The sequence below is a fragment of the Dermacentor andersoni genome, chromosome 6 (genome assembly GCF_023375885.2).
Source record: "Dermacentor andersoni chromosome 6, qqDerAnde1_hic_scaffold, whole genome shotgun sequence".
NCBI classification, from domain to species: domain Eukaryota; kingdom Metazoa; phylum Arthropoda; class Arachnida; order Ixodida; family Ixodidae; genus Dermacentor; species Dermacentor andersoni.
Genome location: NC_092819.1, coordinates 24937617 through 24954665, shown reverse-complemented (window position 1 = coordinate 24954665; position 17049 = coordinate 24937617). Strand labels below are relative to the sequence as shown.

General features: G+C 43.3%; 2 protein-coding genes across 2 annotated transcripts; both read right to left on the bottom strand.

Moving 5' to 3' along the window:
- Positions 1–342: 342 nt before the first annotated feature.
- Had1 (beta Hydroxy acid dehydrogenase 1) lies at positions 343–7157 on the bottom strand. The gene is made up of 6 exons (XM_050170465.3): positions 6832–7157; positions 6130–6364; positions 4109–4270; positions 3427–3621; positions 2260–2365; positions 343–650 (listed from the first exon to the last, which is right to left on the bottom strand). Exons 1-6 carry the CDS (start codon positions 6861–6863, stop codon positions 445–447), a joined length of 936 nt encoding a protein of 311 aa, XP_050026422.1. The 5' UTR covers positions 6864–7157; the 3' UTR covers positions 343–444.
- A 1896-nt stretch (positions 7158–9053) lies between these two features.
- LOC126521725 (osteopetrosis-associated transmembrane protein 1) lies at positions 9054–16907 on the bottom strand. Its single transcript, XM_050170466.3, has 6 exons — positions 16399–16907; positions 16021–16138; positions 15826–15938; positions 15628–15753; positions 11139–11301; positions 9054–9457 (listed from the first exon to the last, which is right to left on the bottom strand). The coding sequence occupies exons 1-6, from the start codon at positions 16711–16713 to the stop codon at positions 9378–9380; spliced, it is 915 nt and encodes a 304-aa protein (XP_050026423.1). The 5' UTR covers positions 16714–16907; the 3' UTR covers positions 9054–9377.
- Between the last annotated feature and the right edge of the window lie 142 nt (positions 16908–17049).

Sequence of the window (17049 nt, the reverse complement as noted above, 5' to 3'; positions counted from 1 at the left end):
ACTCATCTTTGTGCGGTGCACCCCATTTTCATTGCATTTCTCTTCACACCTCCACTGCCTTCAGTGAAAAGGTGAAAGAAAGGTTATTTTTTTCTCTCTCCCGAGGATTTTGCCATTTTTTCCCTCTGGACACACCCTTAGCCATGTTTGTTATAACCAATGGCATGGAAGCATTGTAGTAAGCAGTTTTTTACCATAGAACACATACAAAAGTTCACAGTGCATTGGCTGCTCATTGTTATATTCAATATATTTAAACTGGTGTTGTAGTAAATGGGTTGAAATAATTAAATTTGCAGCCTGCATGTCTTCATTGTATGTCAAGAAATATTGTCAAGAAAGTTGAGAAATATTTGGTTTATTATATCTTTGAACTATTCAACGTGGTGCACTTTCAGACCACGTTTCCTATTGCACGAAGGAACCGAAGGGCTATAAGCGTGCTTAGGGCTGCTTCTTGAGTTTAGCAAGTTCAGCCAGCTTTGTGTCCCTCCACTGCCGCCTCTTATGGAGGTCCTTGAGGGGCACTTTCTCCAGTAGCTCTGCATTGACTTTGGCGAGTGTTGGGCCATCATAGGTAGGCAGTGGGCCGAAGGTCTTGGACACTTTCACGATGCCCTTTGCATACTTCTCGGCATACTCCAGCATCCCTAGAATCAAGATATGTCAGAAGTTAACCCTCTCTAAAGAGGACAAGTATGATTGCCAGAGCATTTCTTCTGCTTGGTAAAACGAGATGCTATAAAAGCGCACTTGTGTTTGGTGCTGTTTGGCCTATGTTGACGCTGTGTCACTAAACCCCAACTTCTGTTATAAACATGCTAAGTAGAGAGATGATGTAAGTATGTAAGTGACCCAGAATCTTGTTGATAAAAAAGTTGCATATTTGTATATAACAGGCAAGCACTGCATTGTATAGTGCAGTCAGAACAGGCGCACTGAATCCAGTTTGCTAGCCAGCACCGATAGCCGTCAGCAAGAAACCTATTCAACACTTGACCCTAATGCTAACGATAACTTTCGACAGAACTTTCAAATGTAATTCATTGTAAATGGTACCAATTGCACCAGTCAAGCAAACTGGATTGATGCCTTTCTTGGCTACACTGATAATAGCATCTTCATGATCTCGTTTAAAGCTTGTCTATTATTCACGCCATGCATTTCATCCCATTTCTGCAAGCAATTAAAATGCCATGCAAGTTGAAAATAAAACTCGCTTTGTCAAAAAAAAAGTCCAGCCAACATCTTAGTAATCACAGATTGCTTTTCTAATGAACAACTCTTAAGCAGTAAACAGATTTCACTTGCGGGAAAGGGTGCTGTGAGTATTATAGTCATTATTGGACTGAAGGACAAATATGGTTAACAGCACCTAACTTCATCTACCAACTACCATCTACCATCTACCAACCCTTTCGATGAAGCAGGAAAGCGAGGGTAAAAAGATTCTACTATAAGAATAGGGCTGTGAAAGGGCAAGTCCCCCACGCTCTATGTTACTGGTAAAACCCACAACATAGCTAGTCTAGGCATTCCCCTCAACTCTGCCTCAAAAAGATGAAGTAGAACGAAAATACCTTGAGGGCTACATCAGGGCAGATGCACATGTGCTCTCAGCATGACATTTGTTTATTATTCTGCGTCAAGGAATCGTAACTGTTGGCTGCCAGAACAAATGTGTTACACATTCAAGATGCCAAACAAATTGTCCATCCAAAGCAATACTTTTGTTAATTGTATCTGCATGCATACCTGTCAGCAGAAATGCCAGATATTGAGTGCTCATTTACAATTGTCATATTGACACAATTATTATGATTTTCCATTTACATATAGTTTAGGGCAAAACCAATTTCAAGATGGGACATGTTGATGAATGGTTATATGTGGCCCAATTTTTTTGGACCGATTGATTACACCAACCTACCTGCGCAGCAGCGACATCAACTGATAGAACCAATCTATAATGTAGCAACAGTCTGCAACAGCTATTACATGAATATTTCAATAATGAACTTCATAAACATTTCCGATTGTACACAGATTATTGTAGCTGCGACTATATACAGCAGATTGGCTGTTTACAGCACCCTTACAGAACAAAATTTGCAAATCTTTAATAAACGGTCAAATATTAAAAGTCAAATAACTTTTACTGTTCTTTGCCAAATTGTTACATTTTTTGGCTTCCACTGTTGCATTTTTCAAATTTTAATGTTGGCAGGTCTGCTATATGGCATGTCAGAAACCACCCACCCGCAGCATTAAGGTGTGCAGTCTCCAGGGGTCCAAGGAATGCATAGCGCATGCCAAGTCCTTCTGACATCACGGTGTCCATATCAGCCGTGTCAACCACACCATCCTGCATTAGAACCAAGCACATTGGTGGAAAGGGCCTCTGCTTACTTGCACTAGGCACACCTGTGCCATATATTAGTGCAGAACAAATGGGGAGGGGGGGAATTTGCAACATCCAGCATGCTTCCATGCTATTTCTACGGATGTTGTAAATTATGTACAATGTACAACATTATGTACAAATAAATGCAAATGTGCCTGCCCACAAGATTCTTACATCATACCCAGTCGCTGAGAAAAATCAAGAATCACAATGACTGCATGGCATAAGTGAATTATATGAGCTTGTGGGCATGCTCTGGGGTTAGTGAAGCATTTGCAACTTCTAAAACATACTGGACACAGCCATCACAGCTACACTGGACTGTAGTGCCAACTTGTTGAGTACGCCTGATGTAACTAATTCTATATGCACAGAATACTATGTTCTTGTAAAGACTTTTGGTGCTACACAAAGCAGAATGCCTGCCTTTTAGAACTAGACTTCGACATGCCTGGAACCAGATGCACACTCGAGTCAACTTGCACGGGTCTCGTAACCACCGAAAGGGGATATGTCATTTTGGTATTGGTCATGTGACACTGTGTAGATGTCTAGCAGCAATTCAGTGGCTGCACTGTGCCTCCGTGCTGGTTGAAAGCAACTGAGCCACAACTTTTTAACATCCGCAGTCATGGACTGCAAAGTATAGAGATTTGCATGCTTCGACAACTGCTGTGGCTGCATTATGTGACCATTGTATCTCATCACCGACTTGCAAATACTGTATTTCCAACATGGAATTGCACAGCGTAGCGACAGCATTTCATTCTTGACTGCCTATATGTGCATATGTTGATTTATTCACTTCTGCCATTTGCACTGAACACCTGATTGTCTTTGAAATCAGCCTCTGGAGTTTGTGAACAATTGTTTCTCTTATCTATTTTTACTTTTCATCATTAGCTTGATTGCTGCTATTATTTGAAGGAATGGCCACTTAGTGCATTAGGACTGTTGCATAATATGACACCAGAGATCATTGAAGCAGTGTTGTCAGAAAATTATATAAGGACATGGCTTGCCTGAATGAGTCTCCAGCATTCATTTAGAATAGCATATTGAATGCGGTTGAGCACGAAGCCTTCCACTTCTTTCTTCAGTAGCACTGGCTTCTGGCCGATCTCCTTCATCAGGGCACGAGTCCTGATGGCAACGTCGGGGCTGGTCCAGGGAGCCGGCACTATTTCCACCAGTGGGACATAGTAAGGGGGATTCACCTGAAATGGCATAGGATTTCTACAGAAGTTAACACTATTCAAGGAAGCCTTACATCCCAAGTCAATTTGTCATATTCATTTTCGGACAGCAGTAATTAGTAGTGCTACCTTGGCAGAGCATAGCCATACTAAACAGTAGAGAGGAAAACGGGGTCATGAGGAAAGAAACAAACAATGTGCATGCTTAGTTATCACCTTCATGTAAGTGGCTTGTTTCCACCAATGCGCCCATTTACTGTTATCACATACAAGAATGGCATGCCCATTCTAATTTTGAGAAGTTGCAGTGGTTAAGCTTCAACATTGACATCCCCACCTAACCTGTCTCATCTGTAAACTAAGTGGCTAAACACAGCACTCATCGGTGAACTGGTACTGCCAAAGTGAAGATTTACGTATAAGTCGAGAGACCTTAATGCATCTTTTTATTTACATGTTTTTCAATAGTGGTACAGGGCAGATAAAAATCAGATAATGCTAGGCATACCGGATGGCCAACAATGGCTTGGCTCCTGTGCTTCATCTCTTTGGTGAATGCTGATGGAGGAAAGCAACTCGTTGAGCTGCAAAGCACAGTGTGGTCGTCCACTAGCTTGTCCATTTCCAGAAAAACCTTTTGTTTGAGTTCTACATTTTCGAAGACACATTCCTGTAATGAGAAAAGGAGTTTTTGATATTCTTAAGTAACGGAAGTTGCGTGTGTGTGAATTCTTTGCATTGACAGCTTTAAGTTAGGCAGAGTGGTATAGGTGCTTAAGAACACCTGTGCCACAGTGCACTTGACTGCAGTGCAAGTGTTTCAAAAATGTGAAACTGCAACTCGAACTGCAGATTGCATGCATTGTTAAGCTGTCAGGAATACATCCCTGTAAAAAGTATTGCCGGCACACGCATGACTGTCATTAATGCACCTTAGGCTTGTGTAGTGTATCATCACAGTGACCGTGGTGCAGCTATTGACCCTTTTTGAAGGTGGAGCACTTCTAGAGAAACGAGATGGTGCTTTCGGCGGGACACCGCATGTCAGCTCAGCAACTGCACAAAAATACAAAACCATTACTGCTTCCACGTTGCTTCTGTGCTACCAGCTGTCGGAAATGCAACTGAGTTTTCACTAACGCACTGTGCTCCAATCATTCCGGATTGAATCGTGGATTTAAGACGTGTGCTGTAGTTGGCTGCAAAAATAGTGACTGTAATATTAAGGAACAGAATGAATCTGTGTAGCCAAGTTCGCGGACCGTTGCTGCAACTGTCTGTACGTGTTACTGGCACTTCAACATGTGCCATTTCCTTCGAGGATACAGAAATTTGCTCATCTGTCAGTGTTGTATCGCTAACCTGCAAAGAAAGTGCTTCAGCCCCGGAACGTCGGCAAGAGTGAGTACCGCTCGTTAAACAATGACAAAGGGAGTAGCGCCGCTTCCTGTCATAGTACGTTTCGCGTACAGTATCTACACACATCTACTGCAACTGGCATGGAATCTTATGCCCACTCTATCGCCAATGTGTCAATAAGTGAATGGGCGCACACTTGAATATATGCGCACCACATATGCATAACAAATGATGGACTACACCAATAGCGCACGAATAGTCGAAGCTGAATGTTTCGCGACGGTCCACAAGAGTAAGCGAGTTACTAGCGATAATACATCTTTGCTACAAGGTATTACAATGTACAAAATGGCTACGTCTCAAGCCTTGCACACAGCAAGAATAAATCTATCGGAACTTAGCACACACACGAGCAATAGACAGTAACTGCACCAAGGAAATTTACCGAGTCAGAAATGTGACAGGCCGCTGCTTCAAAATATTTGCCAAATAAACAACGAAGAGCAAAACAGACTAATACTGATTCAATTCATGAGTGGACAGTTTATGGGATACATATTTAGCCTCGCTTTTAAAACAAGCACCATATACGCTGCTCACACCATTTGGACATGGCTTAATCAGCTTCCAAAGCGCTTTTGCATGTTCTCTGAAGCTGTGGCCAAAGCTTTGTGTCGTCCACCCAGTTACTGTCTGCGACACCTCCTGAAACAAGTGTGCCAAGCCGCACCCCTATCATACACACCCGTCGTGAACGCAGAGGCAAAGGAGGCGGTTGAGGCAAGCAATGGACGCATCACCACGTGATCAAACATGGCAGCGGCCACGGGATCGCCGCGTAAAGGGTCAATAGAGGCACCATCATCTAAAATAGTCATATGGAACTTCTGACAAAGTCACTATACGCTGCAGGTCACTGTGAATTTCTTGCACGAGAGCGTATTGATCTGAATGCAAGGCTGAGCTCCATGTTAAGTCCTCTGCCGAAGCTTCATGTTATCATCATCATCACCACGCTACTCTTTCCAGTTACTTTGCCCCTCCCACCGCTGAAATTCTCCTGCATAACAAACCCGAGCACCCTGTCATGCTGTGCCATGGCACACGGAAAGTTACTATTCCACGCGGCTAAATGCATGCAGCTAAGGAGCGCAACACACATAAGCTTGCCTGAACATGAATGGCGCCTTTAACGCACTCGCCCAGGGTAGAGCACTTCCTGATTAGCTGGTGCTGCTGCTTCGAGGTAAGGGTTCCGCGTAGCAGGCCCTTCTTTTCGAGGTTAACGAGCTGTGCCTCGATGTCGCAGAGTGCCTCGTCCACTTTCTTGTCGTCTATATCGAAGAGGTCCACGGTGTAACCAGCGCCGGCGAATAGCATTGCCCAGCTTCGGCCGATTAGGCCGCTGTAAACAACAGGTAACTTTAGTTTCACTATTATTATAGGCAACGCGGGATCTAGGCGGCTTGTTCTTTTTCTCTTTGGGAGCCACATATACGGACACATAAATACACACACACATATAGAAGTATGGTATCTAGCATCTCGCATACACGCGTCGTTAGCAACTCGATACTGTGCTAATCTCGGTCGTGCTACAGTTGGTTGTTGATGTGCTGTTGCTAAACTATTTTTCTCGCCGTTTAAGTGCCAGGTACGATTCGCATCTGTTGTGCTGCCATCGGCCTCAGTGAAATAATGAAGTTCTGAATTGGGGCTATCGTTCAGGACGATAGCATTGGCATTTCCAGCAAGCAACAGTTCTTGGAGCTGCAGTGATGTGTTCGATGCTCGTAGCAACACGCGCGACGTGCTCGTCGGATGGCCTGACGAAACCGCCCCGCGCGCGAGCGTTCTGGGACCGAAACTTGCCTGCCGATAATGCCGACTTTGCCCTTGTTCATTTCCTGGCCGCCGAAGCGTGTCTCGTGCGAAACTGCAGCACCGTCCCGCCTACGTTCTTCGAAGTGATCTGTCGGAGAGTACTCGCTAGACGTTGATGACCGCTTGGCAAACAGTCAAATGTGAGAACACTTTCTTGGCGAGTGCCTCTCCTTCCGACGGCGGCTTGTTTACCCCCCTCGAGGCACGATAAGGGATGACGATCGGTAAAAGAGAGGAGGCCGCGTCGCTCTCGACAAATTTTTTCGCGGTGCGTTTTAAGCTCGATATGGGCGTACGCCTGCCGGTGCCTTTTATTTGTTCGGTTACCCGCTGCCCGCGCGCAGCTGCGCCAAGTTGGCTAAGTGAATCCGGCACGTGGCTCATCGGAGCTGCTGCGTTCGTACCCTCCGCATGGCTGGGCGGTCTAGGCCTGTCGGAGTACGCTTTGACATGCTTCCACCCATTTGGAACGGTTGGAAGAGTTGAGGGGAGGGGTGTATGAAACTCTAATAATAATAATAATATTTGGGGTTTTACGTGCCAAAACCACTTTCTGATTATGAGGCACGCCGTAGTGGAGGACTCCGGAAATTTCGACCACCTGGGGTTCTTTAACGTGCACCTAAATCTAAGCACACGGGTGTTTTCGCATTTCGCCCCCATCGAAATGCGGCCGCCGTGGCCGGGATTCGATCCCCCGACCTCGTGCTCAGCAGCCCAACACTATAGCCACTGAGCAACCACGGCGGGTATATGAAACTCTGCCCATGGCATAAGCAAACCCATATATGGCATAGGCAAAATTAAGACATTCTTGTTGTGTCCCTCCCGTTCCTCCACTATGTGTTGTTTTGCTGTTTCGTTTAAAGTCGAGCTCTACGTGTATCAAGCAGCCGAAATTAGCGATCAACTACCCTGCAGAAGACGTGTCTAATGCTAACTGTAACACCAAGGACGTTGTCGCAGAAAAGTGGGACGTTGTCGCAGAAAAGTGAAATAGTATCAAGCTGGCATTGTGAAGGCTGTTTGTTCTCTTCGCCCACCCCCCTGCGTGTTGCCTTACCTGTACCAAGTGCAGTAGTTCAGACTAGCAGTAATGTGACAAAGCTTAGCCAGGGGCAGGCTCGGAAACGTATTGCAATCAATAAGACAGTCTGCTATGCTTGCAATGTTGGTAAAGATAGCTCACAACCAGTCATTGTTTCCATACTCACTTACCCCGAAATATATTTGGTTCTGGGAAGCTTTGGTTACACATCTACTCCTTGCGTTGTGTTGATCTGTTTTCCCTGTTTGTTTCTTTAGTTGCTGCAATATTTGAGACTTCTAGAAAGCCATGCATTTCAAGAACTGAATTCTGAAGTCGTGTGGCTATCTTACATGCTAAAATAAAAAAATAGAAGGACACTGAAGAGCTATGTTGAAGTTTAGGCTGGTAAAGTGTACTTTTACAAGATTGTTAGCTAGTAAAGACATTTCTTGAATTTCAGGCTGTCAGTGTGATGTGATAAATTTATAGTTTTTCTCATATTTGGGCTGTTTTGGCACAACAAAGGTTCTCAAAACTCGATCGGTTGTCTCTTTCTTGAAAATGCAGTGTTTTCTTTACTGCTATACTCGTAGGTCTGCATAGACAGATGCTGTCGAAGCCCATGATGTAAAAACAATTTGTTGCAGGAACTTCATGGTGGCATAACCATTGTATTTCATTTTTCCAATATTTTCTGGCTTACCACGCCTCCTGTCATGGTAACGGTGGCTGTTTTGCTATTCCAGAACTGTAACTAATATAGCTTAATGATTCTCTTTGTGGATAAGGCAGTTCTAAAGGGGATGCTTTCCATCAGCTCACACAATTGTACACGACAATACAGATGGGATACTGAAAAGAACACAAAATTAAATGCTGCATAACCGAAAATAAGTTAGGCAGCTCTATCATCCTTTTAGGCTGGCTTCTGCCATTATCTTCTTCAAGATTCTTTTTTTTCCCATGTAACTATGTTTTCTCATATCAAAAATAAAAATTGTTGGTTAACACTACGAGCTCATCTTTTCCATCTCGATTCTCTGCTGTTGAAGATGCATGGCCAACTAGTCCAGATCTTTGCGAGTTGACAAGTGTGGTTTGTTTGTGGCAATGTGTGCAGTTGGTAAGAAAGACTAAGAAGCTGTAATATTAAAAAATATAGGACTTGCACATACAAATGTTGTTATATAGAAACATCAAACATTCTTTATTCAACATGCTTATAGAAACAACCATAAAACAGGCAATGGTGCAAAATGAATACAGCAGTAGAAAATTTTCATTATTACATAATTAGTTGCACATTTGTGTGTATATATGTATATATACATGCTGTCTAAAACTTCTCACCCTGCTTGGAGCAGATGCACACGTAAAAGCAAGGTGAGGTAAATCAACCATGTGCTTAATAAATATGTGCTCAATAACCGAGCATAATATATACACAACGATAACGGAGGCAGCAATGCTGTCCCTAGCGGTTAGGAAGACTGCAAGGTGTGCGTTACGAAGACAATGCTCGTGCGGAGCAGCTGCCAGGCGATGCAGAGCCATAACGTGATCTTCGGCTCAACAGACGTTTCGCTGCAACGAGAAAGAATGCAACCCTTTCAACACAAATTGAGATCACCGATTACATGAATGAGCAACTATTTCATCCAATACTTTTGGTGAAGAAGACATGCACACACACCACAAAGCGCCTCCTTAAGATTACAATACTCTAGAGACCAAACTCTTGATTACTTGGAATATATGTTTAATTTTACAACAATTAGACTAGTGTAGCCTTTCTTGAAAAGTTTATGCAAACATGTATTATACAGAAATGTTGCACAGTGAAACCATGGACATTTAACATTTTCACTTCTGCATAAAAACACCACATGTACATTAATCTACTGATGTCACATTTCTACTGCACATTTTTTTCGGATCACTACTGCTCAGTGTAATGGTAATTAGGATAATATCCAAACAGAAGTTCTTGTCAGATGTGCTTCTGTTTGTTTAGCAAATAAGCAAAAAAACAGCGACAAAGATTCACTGGCATATCCAGAGGGGGGACCCTCGGGGGGCCGAAGGAGGGGGGAGGGGAGGCCTCGCTGCATGCTTAGTACTGTTAGCGCTAGAGTGCCAGCATTTTCAGGGCAGGGAGCTGCCTCCCCCCCCCCCCCCCTGGAAGTGCTGGCACTTTAGCACTAACACTACTAAGCATGCAACAAGCCCCCCCACCCTTCCTCTTTTTTTCAGTATATCTTTATGAGGGCCCCCAGTGGAAGCTGCCCTGGATCTACCTGGGTTTAGTTTCTCTCTGTATTGCACACAGTGGAAGCACCACTGAATGCCTCAGTGGCACATACAATTTTGCACACTTTGAATAGAGTGCCCTTGACATGGTCTGCCCATGCTGTTACTATCACTGACCTTATATTGGCAGTTCCAGTAATATTCTTCAGCACAGTTCCAAAGAACTTGCAAAAATAATTTGGACTGTTGCTTTTCAACAACAAATATTGTCATCACTATGACATACTTCTTGTCCCCTAATTACATTTATGCAGGTATGATCAGAGAATGATATGCTACAACTACAAGACTACCATAAAGAAAGAGCTGCACCAGGAATTGTAGCACAGGAAATCAAAGCAGAACTACCATAGTGCAGAAGTTAAAACATCTGGATTGCAACCAATGCTCAAGCCATATTGTACACATTTTCTTTCTTTCTTTTTTAATGAATTACTATGTATTATGGAAGTGTCCCGTAGACATGCTCCATTCACATCAGACAGCTGCCAAGCTGTGTTGGAAAGCTTTTATTCCAGCAGTTTCCACAGGCAGAGTATCGTAAAGAATTACTGCAGTACTGCTCTCTCCAAATCATCACCATGCACATTGCACGTTCCTAACGTTTGGCACATGTGTTAAACCAAATGTGGTGCAATTTGATTCATAAGTAATATATAACGAGAAAATAGCGACCCAATCACAAAAACCACAGCTCTTACATTTTCAGTGCAGTGCAAGCTTCAAAAAGGCCAGTCATCATGTGCTGACAAATCTTCTGGCACAGAAAACAAAATTTTGTTCACAAAAGAAACAGGTGCATTCATTTCGCATTTAAACAAAAGTAAGCAGTGAACACTAGCCACGCTGAAAGAATATGGTGCAGCAGCGAAGCCACTTTCTGCAAGTGTTAAGCAGCAAAATATGCACAGACGATACAGTAAATTCAGTGAAACGGACAATAAGAGTGACTAACGTTGGACTAGTTCGGTGTTCAGCGGAGTGATGATGGTGGCAGCTCCACCGTAAAAGAGGGTCACGAGAAGCGCCACGACTCCGGCCACGACAAACGCTGGTGTGTTCTGGTAGTGGTGCACTGAGCAGAGGTGGGAGCTCCACAGGAACCGAGTTGCATTCATCTGCAAAGTGCAATACTTTGCTTGCTTTCTTCTGAGGTGAACAAAAGACACTGGGAAGATTAGTCTTCTGCACATTTGTTCTGATAAAGATGTGTTTCCAGTGAAAACAAACAAAGGAAATACTGTAAGACATTGCATTATAAAATGCCCCAGAGAACTGAACAGTCCATCCGTGGTTTGTTGCAAATAGGAAGGCATATAATCATGGCATCAGTAAAAAGAGATTTCACAATAGGTATTTCTGAATAAAGGGAAAACCAGACATCCACCCGTTCGTAGCAATTGCTACAAAGGAGACCCATACGGGCTCCTCGAAAGAAAAGCGTGTAAAAGAAGTGCAATGCATTAAGGGTGCATTAACACCAGTGATTGACAGAGGTCACACAACTGAAAGTGGCTTGTGACTAAGGAGCGACTCGCAGCCATAGATCTTCATATCGGCAAGCAGAACCTGCTTGTCAGCACATCAAAATGCCTTGCAATAGGTGCCATACATGTTTGCCTGCACCACCGTCGCCATTTAACATATGCGTCAGCATGTACAGATGTCCTGCTCTCGTGCCGCTGATACGACTGAGGTTGAAGGTCTGCAACTAAAAAATCAAGCAGCAAGCGATGGACCTAAAACAGTAACTTCTTGACCAAAGTGACCATTTGTGACCGTTTGCGTGACCCCTGCAAGTTGCCGGTTTGAATGGGCCCTAAAGCTTAAAAGGAAACATTAAATCGATTGACAAAGATGAACTATTATTCTGAAACTCTATTTTTATTATCTTTGCGGTAAGCGATCGATTACTGAAAAGAAAATGCTGGCTAAACTTCAACTTTACCAAATTTTGTGTCCGAAGCCAAGTGCCAGTATGTCAATGCCACGTAATATATTTCAACGTATTTTTTCGTGCATGAGCTGTTGTAGCTCAGTACGAGTACCCGAAACTTGCCAAGTGCAGTCTTTGGCTCTCTTGAAGTACAATGTAGCTCATTTTTACTGATACCGCATAAACTACGTCTGAGCAGATGCTCTCAATATCCATGACATAATAGCAAGCTGATGTGGCAACTTGATGACACCATTGCCAGCAGTCTTTCGTGTTTTTTTTTCTCTTTATTTTCTTGCCAAGCCTCTTCTTACTTTGAGAGCAGAAGCATTGGTATTGAAGTTGGGTTGATTTACTAAGACAATGCAAATAATTTCTTCGCTTTAGTGTCCCTTTAGAATGCTTTCAAAGTAAGAACACACTCCAACCAGTTTAAAAAACTTGACTGCACATGTAATCACTCAAGGGCTTTTAAGTTGCATTCTTAGTAGAACCTTTACCAGGAAAGCTCCGGAACTGAGCTTGTAAAAAATAATTTAACTAGCAAACCAATGACTCCAGATTTTGTCAAAGTAGTCCCCTTGGCTCCAGAAACAGTGACAAATGCCACTGTTTCTGGAGGTTATAGAAGCAGAGGTAGCTCCATCCGGGATGCTCTTCGGCACATTCGTCACATCAGCTTAGACTGCTGCTATATTGTCATTATGTTTTTACTTCGGTAGCGATTTCACATGGGGAAACAAAATAAGCAATTCTTGCGATGTGTAAATACGAGAGCATTACTTGTTGCTGAGTTATGTCACTGAGTTTAGTGTTGCCTTACTGCAGCTCGCCATGCTTGCTCTGCCTTTTGAGTCGACAGGGAAAGTTTGGGGGTGCACGTTGCCTCACTGCAGCTCACTGTGCTCACACTTGAGAAAACTGTGCTGAAAACTGTGCTTGCTCTGCCTTTCACGTTGTCAGAGACTTGGGTGGTGAATGTTGTTTCACTGCAGCAGCTCTCTTTACATGTTTTTCTGCATTGCGATGGTCTCGTACTTTGCCGGCAGTGAACTGGCACCTCCGGCTATGCTTTGCTGTCTCACCTGATGATGTAACAACGCAAGTGACTCAACTTTGGAAGATGAAGGCTCTATAGTGCCGACAGTGGCGCCATTCCTATCATGCGCCATCTAGTGAATCACCCGCCAGGCAGAGCCCAACCACATGCACAGCCTCAAAGATGTGCATCACTGTCACCTGTTGCAACGGTGGCGCAATGCAACGGTAGTGCAATGCAACAGTCATGCATGCTCGGCTACAGAGCAGTTGCAGTGGCAGTGGGGCAGAGGATCGAATCCTCACCATGGCCACTTTTTTAGTTAGATGAGTATGATGTAATTTGTGTGCCGTTTTTCTGCCACGGCTTTCTGATGATGGCAGTGTCATACAATGAGCCAAGTAATGCTCTCACATTTTAAAAAGTCACACGGTGAGTATAGGGTACATGATAGAACAGGAACATGATGTTTGGCCAGATATTCCTCTGCTAATGCAGCAGTGTGGGGCCTGGTGGTGTTGTGCGACAAGAACCACTGTACAGATGACAACAAATTGGGACACCACCGCTGAATTGCGTCGCGCGAAATTTTTAACAGGTCAGTGAAGAAGTGTTGGTTCATTGTTTCTCCTTCAGGCAGATATCCATGGTGCACCAAGCCTCCAGCATCAAAAAATGCAATAAACAGTGTCTGATTTCAATGGTTGTCGCTTCACTTTTTTTAGAGAAAAGTGAACTGTGACCTTGCCATTTAGTGCTTCGTTTTAGAGTCATACGGGCACTACCAACTTACATCTACTAGAACGATACTTAACATGCATGTGGGATCACTTCTGGGTTTTCTTTCTTTTTTTTTCTTTTGAATGTTCAACAGCAAAAATTGTGTGCCTCGTTTATTTCCGATTGTCTGTCAGTGTGTGAGGGAAGATTTTTGCATTCAGTGTGTTTCCCTAAATAGTTGCATTATATCTGCTGACAGATATCTCTGTTCAATTTCAGATCTTGTGGTGTTATGCACACAGTAATATGGTGATTTACATGCAGTAACAGTTGTACGCATCCAACATTTGCAGCATTATGTGATGTGCATTGGAGGCCGATTCTTTGATCATCTTGTACAAAATCTCTGCCCTCCCAAAAATTTTGGTGCCATTAATTCTGGTGTAATTTGGCCACTTTCAATTGCAAACGAGCCTGATCTGGAATGAAATTCTTGACCGCGATTGGCTCCCTCCTGCAGCTTGTGCAAAGATGCCAATTGTGACAGGGAAATTCGATCCTGGTCGGGCTCTATCATGACCAAAAGTGCGCCATGCAACACCCTTTAAAAGACACAGCTTCTTTATAATGCTTCGTCACCATACACTTGCTGGATTGCGTTCCATGTCTCACTAGGGTTTTTCCTTAGCCTAACAAAGAACTTAATGTTGTTCTCTGCTTGAAATTTGTCTCCATCAGGTCACTCATGTAATGTACAACTAAATGTGCCAACAAGCCGTACAGTGGGTTGCTAAACACAGCTTTGCCATCCAGTGAACTTACATGGAAACCCTTCCAAAATTGCCTGCTCTGAGCACCTACAAAGTAACAACACAAATTTCTTAAGTTTAAATATCATAAAAAAAGAAATAAAAAAACAGTACTGTAACTTTTCCGACAAAGGGTATATATTGCAGGATCCAACAGAGGCTAATAAAGTTTAAAAATGTGACACTGGCGGGTATGTATGCTTTTCTTTACTTTGTTAGTTTAGGCCTTGGGTGCACCTTTTACTTTACACTTAAGTGATCTCAGTGCTTATATTCTAAAAAGCATGAAATCCTCTGTCATGCTCTTTCATTCACCACATGGGAAGTTAGCTCTTTCCATGTCACTTTACATTAACAACTTGCCCCTTACCATGCCACATCACTTTTCTTGAAGTTACAGTTGGTGCTAGCTTATTCCATCAGCACCTGCTTACTCTCTTTCTCCTCACCACACCACTGAAGGTGGGGGAGATGAGCTAGGTGTACAGAAATATTGATAAAGAGAAACATTTGCTGCCAGGAGAAAGGCAAACAACATTCCTTGTTCGATCACTGTTAAAAATTTCATGCTTTAATCTTCCTGTGAACTTCCGTCTTGTTTGAATATATATTATGGCAGGAACAGTACTTTTTCATATCTTATTTACATTTATTTGATGGAAACAGGTAGAATATTCGTACACAGAAAAGATGAAGGCCAGGCATTAATTTTTTATTATCAAATATATATTGCAATTCTGATGACATCATAGATTTTAAGGCATTTCTACACAATTGGACTGTTCTCATGCAGGAAAAATTGTAGAAAGTCGCCAAGTTGAGTTTGTGATCGCTTTAACTCCAGCATAACCATATTTATTCAAAGAAAATCAATTACGTGGACGCAAAAGTGAGCTTATCAGCATGCGAGCACAGCTCATGCAATTTAAATGCTACTTACAGCATCAACCATGTCAAAACAAATGTTGCCATCCTTGCTCTTTTGGACAAGACTGTTGTAAAAGCTGTTGAGATCCTTGTATGGCTGTTCACAGGTCACACATAAGTCTGTCGAGTTCTTGGATTGCTGTATGTTTTGCAAGAAAACAACGAAAAAAGTTTCAATGCCAGCAGGTGAATATGGAACAGGTGCACCTACCGCTTCAGATTGGTTAATGCATTTATTCATTGCAGCCAGTTTGTTGTTGAACATGAGCGTTTCATTGCGTATGGTATGGTTGCTCTGGCCTACCACAGGTTTCTGATAACAACCTGGTGACAACAGGCAAAAAGGTTATACACTTTTAACGTAGAAGTGCACATTAAGAATATATAGAGCAGTTGCCAACCTCACCATCGCATGAGGCACTTTGCCAGAGGTCCTGTATGTGAGTAAAGGTTTTGTCAACAATGGACACTTTTGCGGAAGAGAAAAACTGGTGCCGGCATAGCCGTGAATCCGGATCTGTAGTCTGAAATAAGCGAATGCACACATTACTGTAGTTATGCACTTTAGCTTCCTTTCCTGCCACAGTATTGAAGCACTCTGTTGCAGATTGTTGTTACTGCATGGCAAGAACAATAAAGAAAATTACGTAGTTGAGATATCGTATGCACGAAAAGCGCGAAGAGATAATTGCATTACTTTCAAGGCTTTGCTTACTTAACCTAAACAAGGTACGGCTACGCTACGATCTGTGAGAGGTATTCGTTGGAAGTAGCAAATTCTTACGTTAGTGGTAAGCTGGTAGAAGATGCCAATAGCGTTCCCGTACAGCGAAGCACAGTTCATGCACATAGTGAATGGCTGAGCATTCATAAGAGCGCATAGCTCGAACAGCGATGTCACTTCGGCAATAGTTTCCAGTAGGTTCGTGCAGTTCTCCCATGGACGGTCGTCGGGTACGTCGTCAATGCCCACGGGCGGCACAGACACCAGCTCTCTGAGCAGAGGCGTATGGAAGTGAGCTTCGGTCGCTACGGCGCCTTCGACACACAGAAAACTTGCAAGAAACGCTATGAAACACGTCCGCGATGAACGTTCCATTGCGTCGGCGAGAGCCTACCAATGCCTAGCTCGCACTGTTACCCGCCAGATAAACTCCACATTCATGCTACCACGATGGCACGAATGAAATCCACGCGGTAAATAGCAACTACACTCTGCTGCAGTCAACGCATGAGTCAACTCGGAAAACGCCTCTCTAAGGCCGCCATGTTGTAAAGCCATATCAGTTTCCCTATGGGCAAGTCAACGCAGGTCGTGGGTCGTAACCGTGTGCCCACGCAAAAAATAAGAAAAAGGTCGCTTTCGCTTTATTCTTTTCTTAACTTTTCATAATTACGCGCTCGCCACTGTTATGAGCACGATCACAATAAATAA